Here is a 12519-nt window from a genome sequence, read left to right on the forward strand (position 1 = left end):
AGCCTATACAGTCCACTGCTGGACATAGGCCTCCACAAGTTTACGCCAAAAATAACGTGAACTCATGTGTTTTGCCCATAGTCACGCTGGGCAGGCGGGTTGGTGACCGCAGTACTGGCTTTGTCGCACCGAAGACGCTGCTGCCCGTCTTCGGCCTGTGTATTTCAAAGCCAGCAGTTAGATGGTTATCCCGCCATCGGTCGGCTTCTTAGGTTCCAAAGTGGTTGTGGAACCTTGTTATCCCTTAGTCGCCTCTTACGACACCCACGGGAAGAGAGGGGGTGGCTAAATTCTTTAGTGCCGTAGCCACACAGCACCCGTAGCCACACAGCACTGTAATGTAATGAATATATATATATATATATATATATATATATATATATGTATCTATACGCATATCGCAATCTTTAGTTTTTGGAATCACCTTCATCCAGTCATCTCTTGTGACTTTTCGCATGCTTCTTTTAAAAGCATATTCATCTTTTTTATGCCATACGGTGGAGATGTATTATAACGGGCTGCATAACCTTTAATTTGAGCCCAAATTAGCTCATTGGCATTGTACTGGCAGTGGTACGTGAGTTGATTTGAATAGAACAAAACATTTACTGACCGTTAATAATGTTGACGTTGTTTCGAAATTAAAGCTATCAGATATATAATTTTAATGATTAATTAATTTATAAAAACAATTGTAATAATAATTTTTTTAGTTGTTAATGCCGGTAGGTAGAGCAGGCAATTATCTATAAAATGATATATATATAATTTATGTGGAGTAATTGTGAGTTTTTTCCTTAACAGGGAGGCAAATATCTTCACCTTTGCGTATTAATATATATGATGATAATTATTTAATTTTTATCCAGAAGCAGGTGGGTAAAGATCTCGTTTTGGTCGTATCTTAGGCTAGTAGAATAATAATACATTTTTACCTTTTTACATTCCATTTGAGTAGATCACTCAATGGATATTGTCTACCTAATATTATCTTGAAATCAGTCATGGCAGTTGATTATCACGCCTTCGTAAATCTATACTAATATTATAAAGTTGAAGAGTTTGTTTGTTTTTATTTGTTTGTTCGCTTGAATTTGAAAAATTCTTTCAGTGTTAGATAGCCCATTTATTGAGAACATATATATCATCACGCTAAGACTAATAGGAGTGGAGCATCAATAAAGAATGTTTCAAAATCGGGGTTTTTTCCTTTTGAAAGCTTCTCCAGTTAGCCCAAAGTTATACACGCGTACGCGCGTCACGGGCAGAAGCTAGTATATTTATATAGGAGGCCATTTCTAATTCTATTAACACCAATCTGAATAATTAGCAATATTCAAAAGATGTAAACAACTTTGTAAACATCCGACTAATTACTTTAATACGAAAATTTAATAGAAAACTTAAATTCTTATTAGAATAAAATATTGTAAATATGTCTTTTATTGGGTCTTTATAAAATAGGATTATTTAGAACCAACAATTTTTAATACATTTTAAGTATAGATATTTATGTTAACACCATGTAAGGCTTAAGTTTTTGTTCATTATATAATTCACCGCGAAAAAATTGAATATATACGAGTATATATTCCTAAAGAACGTAAACCTATACATACACGAGTGTTTGCCTGTATGTCCTTTATCGAATCGTAAAAACTATACATTTAAACTATGGATTTGATCATGTCATGATATCCAGCAAAGTGTTTTGCATGAGCCCAGAAAGTTTTCTGAGTTGGCACGACCTAAAAAAGAAAGTTAAAAAAGCGTAGTACTTCGCGCAGGGTATAATAATATAGCCTTTATCTATATATCTATCTTACAACAGTTCTAAGTAGAATTGTCAACACTAAAACAATTTGACAATGATTAATATCCATAGCATTTATACAATTGAACAACCAAGGTACCTAAACATACAAAAAACATATTTCCAATTTGTAAAATATAAAAGAAAATCAAAAATAAATGCTATAAAAGTTGGCATACAATCCTAGGCCTTCGAAAAGGACATATTAATGGCAATGTAATTGGACTAAGAATTACAATTGTTGTTGTTTAACAAATATTTAGTGTAAAATGAAAGTTATTTTTATTCAATAGATGTGGAAATTGATATGACGGAAACTTAAAACTCTGATAATATTACAATTAATAAGCCTGTCAATCGTGAACGCCTTTACCTTATCGATTTGAAAAAATTAAAATAAAATCCATCCTACAATAACTTTGTCCGGAAAAGAAAAAATAAACACGTGTGTGTAAACGACGATAACCTGGTATTGTAATATTAAACTAAATATTTTGGTTTTGATAAAGATTTACTTTTCAAAATACCTATTTAATTTACCAGGCCAGATTAATGCCAGCCTGAAAAAACTTAATATAGTATATATGTACTTACAACTAGTAAGCGGATGACGCTCAGCGTATTTTTAACAGTAGGATTTTAAGCCTTTGGTTGGGAACGCTGAAAATTTTGCTATAGGACAGGCGCTCTATTTATTTGGTTATTGTATATTCTGGAAACTAGGACATGTTAACGTTTACCGGGTCAGTCAGTAAAAATAACTTTATAGTATATATAGCTACATGGCCCTGTTATTTTACCAATCAATATGTGTGAATTTTAGCTGAATATTGCTGAGGAATGGAAGCTTTCACAATCATTTAAATAGGTAACAAAAAATATTAATTTTCATTTAACTTATCGTTATTTGTTTGAACTTTCATATACTGTTTTTTGATTTCCATATTCATGATTTTTAAAGTCGCCTCTATGAATACAACGTTGTTTGTAATTAGAGTAGTAGTAAGTCATGAAACAAGTGCATACTATTGGATAACTGATTGATTGTATGCTCGGTTAGCAAATATTATTTTAGATTTAAATAGTTTAATGATCTTGTAATAAAGCTGTCAGAAAGTTGTTAAGGTTTAGTTTAGCTTTTTATGCTGCATTCATTTATAACTTCGTAATGTAGATCTCAAATATGTTTCGATTATTATATATAAGAATCTCAGGACATGTAAATTTTATGTTCAAAAGGTTTATTTAAACATAAGTCATTTGTAGTCATAGCTATTTATTTCTATTTTTTATTAGTAATGATTTATAGGCAACTAGTTATGATACCCAGCTTCGCTCGGGAGTTGATATGAGATTACGTGTAGTTGAAATAAAAAAATAAACTATGAAAAGTGGCAAACTAATGAAAAGTAAAAATTGTAGAATTCTTGGGAGGAAAAACGCTTCTCCTTAATGCAGATAGCTCAGCTACCTAGCTAGGAGAAGTAGAGATCATAATAGTAATTGCTTTCAAATTACACCTAGAAACTGATTGTTCCTTTTTTGTCACTTGTTACTTGAATATGTTGTGTAAATACGGAAAAAAAAAAAAAAAAAAAAAAAAAAAAAAAACAAATGTAAATGTAAAACTATGGCGTAAAAAGTAAAAAAAAAAATGTTGAAAACATTTTCTCATTATTTTCTTTTTTTCTTTTTATTTTTTTTTCTTTTTTCGCTTTGTCTGCTTCTCAGGGTGCTCATTCTGGTTCGTTGATTTTGTAAACGTGTTTCGTGCTCTTCTTCCGTTTCATTTCTTCGATATTCTTTTTGTTTCCGCCTTTTCGTTGCAGAACTGGCAAGATCTCCTCCTGTTTTACGTCTGGGCATTGTATTCTGTAAAATATAAATTGAATAAACATTTTATAGACAAATATATTGTTACGTAAATGTTGGGTACGTTGTGACAAAGAAAAAAATTTATTTAACCTTCAAGCTATCGCGCGATATTTTGTTTACGGCCAAAAGTATATAGAAGGCATCGATTCAACGTCGCGCGACTGCTTGAAGATTAAGGAAATTACAATTAAAAGAAAAAACCAAAAACCATTAGAATTAATTAAACACACTATTAAAAATACTCACATTTGATATTTCACAGTAAAGGCTCACAGACAACTTTTTTCTTCTTCGCTTCAAAATCGAGAATTAATTAAACACACTATTAAAAATACTCACACGTGATACTTTAAAATGAAGGCTCACAGATAACTTCTTTCCTTTTTGTTTCGAAATCGCTTGTTTCGCTGTTTAAATCAAACTAACTCTGGCGGGTGACACCGGGCTCTTATAAATATATTCAGGGAGCTAGGCTCTAGGATATTCGAGAAAGTTTGAGAATATTGTCTTTCTCACACCTTCTAGAATGTTCTCGACATTATTGTCCGCCGTATGTAGGTAATTTAAATAAGCCTACTTGAAACATAATCCATATTAATTTCCAATAAGTATTACTAACAAACCATGTTTTATGAATACACTAGCTTCCCGCCCGGCTTCGCACGGGTTTTTAACAAAAAATTTCAATCCCTAATTTTTTTAAATAACTTCTTTTCTTTTCGTTTTGAAATCACTTGTTTCACTGTTCAAATCGAACTAACTCTGGCGGGCGACACCTGGCTTTTATATATTCAGAGAGCTAGGCTGGATATTCGAGAAAGTTTGAGGATATTTTCTTTCTAGCATCTTCTAGAATGTTCTCAACATTATCGTCCGCCGGACCAATAGGTTCTGTAACTGTATTCGTAGTAAAGGCGCGGAATTTAAAAACTTAAATTTTAAAATGTTTTCAGAACTAATTTGAATAACTAAAATTATGTCGCTTTAACTCCAAATATAAGTTAGCTACTGCTGTATAAATACATAAAATGTAGTAACTTTATTATAGTAACAAATGTAATTTAAGACTTTATTGAACTCCTTTTTTAAGTTTTTATCGGCACGCATATATTATCAACTTAGTTTTAATATATATAATAATAATAATGATAATGATGACAGAAATTGCCTTTTACATATAATTTACTGAGGTGTGATATGTCGTATGCCATATGATTTCGAGATAATAAATTTAGGTAGACCATATCAATTTATGAATATAACGTACTCAAGTGGAGCGTAAAAGGCTAAAAATTTATGTATTATTCGATGTTATTTACGATTTTTTTGTAATATGTGATATTTTGCAAAGAAATTCTAACACACCGTGTTTATTACACTGTTGAAGCTTTTTTATCCAAACCGGGGATTAATATTTCAACGTTTCTTTTTTTCTGTATTTTAGATGTAATGTATAAATGGAAGAGAACGAATAATATAACATAGGTGTCAATTTAATATGAATTAATTAGTGGATGCCGCAATATTTCAATTAATAATCGACATAAAGGAAGTTAAAGTACACAAGTGTATAAATAAAATAATAATGTCAATATTTCTATTAGTGTGTACCACGTTATACGAGTATATAAGTAGTAATGGAAATTAAAAATGACCGGAATGGAACCTTGGTTTATTTTTTTTTTATAAATGTTTATTAATTTACACATAAAGAATTAAGGAAATTAACAATAGACTATTGTATATTGTATATGTATCCAAACTTTGTGCGAAAACAAAAAGTGCGAATTTGATCTTATCGCTAATAGTATATTATTACAGAGATTAGAATATTTGTTAACTTTATTTAAGGACTACTTTGTTGTAAACCTAAACGTTTGGTTAATGTTTGCGAATACACGATAATGTAACAAGCTTTACAGAAAACTGATAATGTCGCAGCAAAACCAGTTAAGTGACCTTTCCGATAGTGACCGGAACGGGTGAATAATAAATCCATTAATTCAACGGTGACGTTTTGTAACACAGTATAGATGCATAACCGTCATTTGCTGTAGTATTATCGATAGTCGTTGGTCGATAACTAATGTGTTTTCTAACAAAAGCTATTTGGGTTAAATTATATATTGTTTAGAATAACCTAAATGCCTATACGATTAAGCTTATATAAGACTATATAGAATATTGTAGTTATTTTTGAAAATTAAAATGAATATCGAGAATTAGACACAACTTATTGAGGCATAGTAGGAAATATCTTGTTTAAAATTAGAGCAGTCCGACTGTGTAAGTACTTCAACGTTACAGAAGACCTTAGCTAAATAATGCTGCTCTATGGTAGTTTTTTGTAGGGGTCTTGGGTCCTGGACCCCCGTGGACCAAAAAGCAGCAGAGGGACGGGGCGGGTGGTTCGGTTGCTCGCCCTGTAGCGCGAAGGCGCGGTGTGCCGGTTGGGTTGTACTGTGTGTGTCGGCCAGAGATGACCCCAACCGCCGTGTAGCCGGGCGTTGGAGGTCAGGCCTGCCTGGCTTGGAGGTGAGACGCTTCTGGACATGTATCCCCATCCTGCAGATGGTAGGGTGGTACGGTTGAGCGTCCCTTAAGTGGGGTGGCCGGCTAGGGGCTAGGCGATCTTCGGCTAGCTTGAGACCCTATACGTCGTCGGGAGGGTAGTCTTGTGGGTGTCGCCCTTCTAGGTGCCGGGGCCTGGATGTTCTCAATTGGGCAAACCGCCGAGGCGGAATGGTGCATGCTAGCGCGATCCCATCTCGCACCACTTATGCGGAGTTCTGCTCACACGTGGATGGTTTTTAGGCAGTAAAAGTCTGTCACACCCTCCGGTGCCCCCGCGCCGGAGGGTGTCCATGAGGATTTTCCCCACATAAAAAATGGTAGTTTTGTATTCCTGTTTTAAGTAACGTACTCAGAGCACCGGGGGAGAGTCGAGGATACAGGTGCAATGCGGTTGCAATATTATTGGTAATTGCAGGCGTAGTCTACGCTAACCAGTTACCATCAAGCGGACTGTATGCTTATTTTCCATCTTTATAGTATAAAAGAGCTTATTGTTGTAGACAGTTATCTCTTCATATAATAAAATGGTAGGAAAGTCAAAACTGTACATTGAATATTTTTTTAAAAGAATACTTGAGGTATGATCTACAATCGATACCGAAGCCAAAAATATAGTTTTTAGAATTTTCGCCTGTTTGTCTGTATGTATGTCCGGGATAAACTCAAAAAGTACTGCATGGATTTACTTCAAATTTGGCACGAATATTATTAAGAAGTCGGGTCAACATATAGGCTACAAATTATCACGATATCACCTACGAGAAACGAGCAGTGAACCTTTATTTCCTCAACGCATTATGTAAAAACGTGTAATCTAACGACGCATATTTGAATGTTGTTGTTATTACGTTAATAACCGTGCTATATAAGCTAGCTTTACACTATAAAAATCACGCAATATAAGTAGCTAAGCCGATAAACATAACTAAATGAATATAAGTAGACAAGACAATTTTAAAGTAGCGCCATCTATGAGATTTTTCTGTAGATATGAAATGTAAAGAAGAAACGGGTAAATGAATGTTATTTTAAATGGTATAATCGTAGGTATTTTTGGTGCTGTATAGCGTTTACGCAGACGACGTCGCGTGCAGCAGCTAGTAATAAATATTAATGTAAATAACAGATTTGTATAAAAGTATTCAAATTTAGAAAGAAGGACTTATTTGAGTCATAAAAATGTGGTACCAAATGAAAAATATAAAAAATGTCAAGAAAAAAAAGCAAAAATTAGGATCTTATAGTAATTTATTCATATGTTTGTATACTTGTTTGGACTATAGAAGACCATATTTATGAAAATTTAATATTAATTTATTACAACTAATTATGTATTTGGTTTGAGATAGTAGATTACATCCCTAGATCACATTTCTAGTTCTTTATTTTAAATCTCATATATTACTTTTAGCAAAGTTAGGTTATATAATATAAACTAATACATATTTTTACATGTTGTTCCATTGAGTCATTATAATATTCGGATTTAATGAAATCGTAAATTATCACTAAAGTAAAAATTAAAAAGTTTTGCAGTATCATAATTACATAAAGATCGAAACACTTTACCAAAATAATAATACGGGAACATTAAATATAGGAAATCAGATGCTAAAAGCCGCTCGGTAACCTCTACATTATAACAAAAATAGGTCATTCAACCGGTCATGGCTCGAACATGTTGTGTTTGATGACTTTATTTGAAAAGTCAACATTCGCGTTTACGAATATTGTGGACAATTTTATTATTCGCATTCGCATTTGCAAATTTTATAAAATCCAATATTTGTTACATCACTAGAACATAGTCTTGCCATAAATACTGTCACAATTAAACATAAGCAAAATATTACTTTTGAATTTGGAAACTGTCATTTTTATATGATTTTTCATTGGGTTTTTTTATTCTCGATACATTGTAAAATATTTTGTGATACTAAAATGGAGTGGGCTTCGATCGCTGTGATTCCATTACACAAAGTAAGTATGGAGTCAAATACAATTTTTAAAACTCTCCATACGCTTAGTATTAGTCAAATGTTTGTGTACTGGGTAAGTGTAACAATTCGAAGGAATCTTATCCGAGAGCAAAAGATTTTAACTCGGAAGATGAAGATAGCACCTAGAACCATGTCGCATATTTTAAAAGATGACTCAAGACTTGCAGTCTATAAGAGACGCACTGGTCATTTCTTAACTGATAATTTAAAAAATAATTGGGTTCTAAAATCAAAACAACTTCTTAAGCGGTACGCAAAGAGAAGTCAAGGAAATTTTTTATTTACGGATGATTTTTTTTTACAACTGAGCAATAATAAACAAAATGACCGTATTTATGCTCAAAGCACTAAGGAAGCTTCCCAATTGGTCAACAGAGTATAACGTGAGCATTATCCGACTTCAGTTATGCTTTGGTGGGATGTTAGCTATGAAGAAGTGATTGAACCATATTAATGTGAAAAAGGCATCAAAACATCAGTACAAGTGTATCAATATACCATTCGTAAGAAGGTAGTTAGGCCCCTTAGCAAGCTTGTTCAATAACCAAGAATGGTTCATTCATTATCACTCAGCGCTGAATCATTAGGCTTGATCCACCCAATCTTGGTTAGAAACCAACAATCCGGACTTCGTCAGAGCTGGAGACTGGCCAACATCTAGTCCCGGTCTTAATCCGCTAAATTATGATTTGTAGTCAGTTTTAGATGTTATGGCTTGCTCTAAATGCCGTGATAATTTTGAGTCCCTAAAACAATCCATGCGATTGGCAGTGAAGAATTTTCCCATGGAAAGAGTCCGTGCTTCTATTGATAACTGGCCTCAGTGGTTAAAGGACTGTATTGCAGCCAATGGAGACCACTTCGAATAAGTTTTATATATTTTTATGGTTTTATATTAAGGTATAAAACTATGTTTTTTTTTTCTTTATAATAATATTTAGGACAAGGCTATTAGGTAGGTACCTAATAGCCTTGTCCTAGTGCCTGTGTCTAGGCAAGAGCGGCGCGCGCGCAGGTAGGTCAGGCGAGACACTGTTAGGACGCCGGACGCAACCTCTCTGGTTTCCACCCTGCCCTTATTTACCGTGCCCGTGTAATTGCTATAAACTGTATTTTTATGCTATATGTTGTGTTTGTATTTATGGCTTTCTTCTTCTGTCCTTATGCTATACTAGATTCTGTGCTTGTGTACTTTGTTTGTTTGTGTATAATTATCTTGTGGTGAATTCAATAGACACTTGTATACACTGAGCCTAATGTAGACCTTGGGTTATGGTTTTATGAAAACTTTTTTATACATTTCTCACTTCAACTTTTTTCATTACATATTTTTAAACAAAGACATAATAATACGTGACAATGCCATATTATGTAATTTGTTAAGTTTTTGTTTAAATGATTGAAATATTATAACAACAGCTGTTAAAACAAAAGGGAAATAGATTAAACAGCGTGTATCATTAATCAAAAACGTGATCCCTTTAAAATATAACAAAATGTATGGTGTAATTACATTCCTCTTTGTAGGTATATAAAACAGTCTGCGATAGTGTTTTTCTGTCTTTAAATGATGTCTACTAAACTTCACGATACTCGGTCTAACTCAAATAATTGTCACTCTATGTATAGTACAAATCTTTATCCACTTAAATACGTTCGTTACTTTAAGCATTTAATGTACATTATGATAACATTTTTGACCTAATAAATTACATGAATATTTTAGTAATCGTAAAGTAAAAATTACGCGTGCGAAAAATAAATCCAACCGTGGTGCTCACGGCTCGACAGGACAAGCTTTATGCGAACACCTCACGTTTCTTAACTGTCGTATATACACAAAATCACGTGAAGCTGGAGCTAGTTTCTTGTTTAATCAACAATCGACTTACCCGATCGAGAAGGCTTTCCGGCCGTGGGCGAGGGACGCTGGGAGAGTCTTCATATCTAAGGTCGTGGGGCATGAGGAATTGAGGAACGACAAACGCCTTGAGGTACTTGGGGCGGTAAGGCAACGGCACTCGATGCGGTTGCGGGTCCGAATACATGTCAGGCGGCGCAACAGAAGCCACTGGAAAAATAAAATCTATTAAATCTATCCATTTAAATAAGAATCAATTGCTAAAATTTTTGCTAAGTGCAACATTTGACAACGGCTGGTTCAATTTAGGTAATTTGCTTTTTTTTTATTTTCTAATACTTTGTAGTAGATTCTGGCAGAAAGAAATATGATGTACAGTGCACAGAAAATTTCGTAAGTTAATAAACATATTTAGATTATTGAAACGAAATAAATATCATATAACATACACACACTGTCGTCTGTTCCTACGGTAAGCAACTTAATGCTTGTGTTACAGGTAAAAGCCAACTGTTAGAGATATTTTTTTTTGATATATAGACATAGAAATAATACATATAGAGATATATAAATACAAATATTACACTTAGACTCAGGCGGGAACTGAATCCGCAACCAGCGGATCAGAAAGCAAGTGCGGGCCCCTACAAACTGCGCCAACAAGCTAGTCAAAACTTTACGTTTACGTTAACGTTTGCCAATACGGAGGTATGTTGGATCAGCTCAGCAATTTTTCTAATATTAATCTCGCAACACTAACTAATTACTTCATTTACACAAGTAAGCGTTAGTGTAGGCAATGCATATTTTTTTTTTTTACCATTACATTCTTATATTAAATATAAAAAATATACGAGTATATTGCATTGTTTTTACCACTGCAGATCGTGATAAAATATTTTTCATTGTTAAAATATTTCCTACATATTTCGATTCGGGTAGCGTAGAACGTAAATCATACGCTTATATTACGTGAGAACAATCATTATTGTAAAAAAAATACGTTGAATTTTACAGAGCTTAATTAATGAAACGTGTAAAAATTATTCGAATAGCATTTACAGTAAAATAATTTTTACTAAATGCATATGGATGTATACATGTTATATATATACCAAAATAATATTTTTTACAATTTTTGTCTGTCCGTCTTTTTGTAAGCATCTGTCATTTGGTCCAACTTGGAAGATAGGGTAGTTTTTATCTCAATTATTAATCTCAATATTTGTTATTGCAAATAAAATGTTTATTATACTTTAATGTATATTTATCGGTTAGTTCTATAAAATCCTAATAGATTGCGGTTTGGCATCTAAGTTGCACATATATCCGGTAGATGGCTCCGTATGATTGTTTTTATCTCTGCATAACATATTGTAGGAGTATCGCTTCACTTGTATTTTGTATTCTATGCTATTATTCATATTATATGTATTTCGTTTATATGTAGGTATAGTATTTTTATGCGTATGTATATGTGTATGTATGTCTGTGTATATATATATATATATGTTTGTATGTATGTATCTATGTATGTATGTATTGTGCTGTATATGTATGTGTATTTATACTCGATAGTTTGATATTGTTCTAGGTGACACTAATTGTCACTTCTCTGTATACACTTCCCCTACCGCTTTTTCACTACGCTGTGTCCTATATGCCCAAAGGTTGTCTGGAAGAGATCGCTACTCTAGCGATAAGACCGCCTTTGTACACTGTTTTATTTTTATTTTATTTTTATTTGTGATATGTTATTGTGTTGATTGTTGTTGTGTACAATAAAGAGTATCTATCTATCTATCTATCTATGACTATGTATAGATTATAGATGGCACGTTTGAATATAGAATTTACATATCTTAATAAATTATAATATAACTGAATATAACAGAGCCACAGCAACGCGTGGCTGGGTCTGCTAGTGCTTATATATAAAATCGTTAGGTCTAAATTGACTCATCACGAAATTAAAATAACCACGACGCATAAAGATATAGTTAGTAGTCGACTACTAAGAACCAATTTTGTGACTGGGCCGCATTTTAAGGGACTCAGAAGGCTCAGAAGGATTTTATAAGTCTTTAAATTTTTGTTGTGTTAATAAATTGAAAATCGATACAGAAGAAGTTTATAATTAGTTAACGTCCGCTAAGAACGAAAATTGTGACAGGAACAGATTAAGGTGGTCTAAGAGCTCTCGTAAGTTTGTATAAAATTCCTTCATTTTGTGTAATAGCAATTTTGCAACAATTGACAATTGCCTTTAAGGGGTGTGAAATAAGGGTTGAAAAGTTAAATTGAAGTTAATTTTTTCATTCTTTTATTAATTTAATTTCAGCTATAAAATAAAAAACTAGGACAAGATTTGTAGTGGAATTGTGTATATTCCAATG

The 12519-nt window shown here is 33.0% G+C and overlaps 1 protein-coding gene and 1 long non-coding RNA gene across 2 annotated transcripts in view; both read right to left on the minus strand.

The window, feature by feature from the left end:
• The window catches only part of LOC123668848, a 59301-nt gene that overhangs the window by 32350 nt on the left and 14432 nt on the right, over positions 1–12519 (minus strand). The window contains exon 2 of the mRNA XM_045602539.1: positions 10155–10333. Within this exon, the coding sequence (XP_045458495.1) occupies positions 10155–10333 (179 nt within the window). The remainder of the gene's footprint in view (positions 1–10154; positions 10334–12519) is intronic.
• On the minus strand, positions 3533–4301 carry LOC123668944. Its single transcript, XR_006745643.1, has 2 exons — positions 3935–4301; positions 3533–3685 (listed from the first exon to the last, which is right to left on the minus strand). It is a non-coding gene; the product is annotated as an uncharacterized LOC123668944 (long non-coding RNA).

The sequence above is a fragment of the Melitaea cinxia genome, chromosome Z (assembly GCF_905220565.1).
Source record: "Melitaea cinxia chromosome Z, ilMelCinx1.1, whole genome shotgun sequence".
NCBI classification, from domain to species: Eukaryota; Metazoa; Arthropoda; class Insecta; order Lepidoptera; family Nymphalidae; genus Melitaea; species Melitaea cinxia.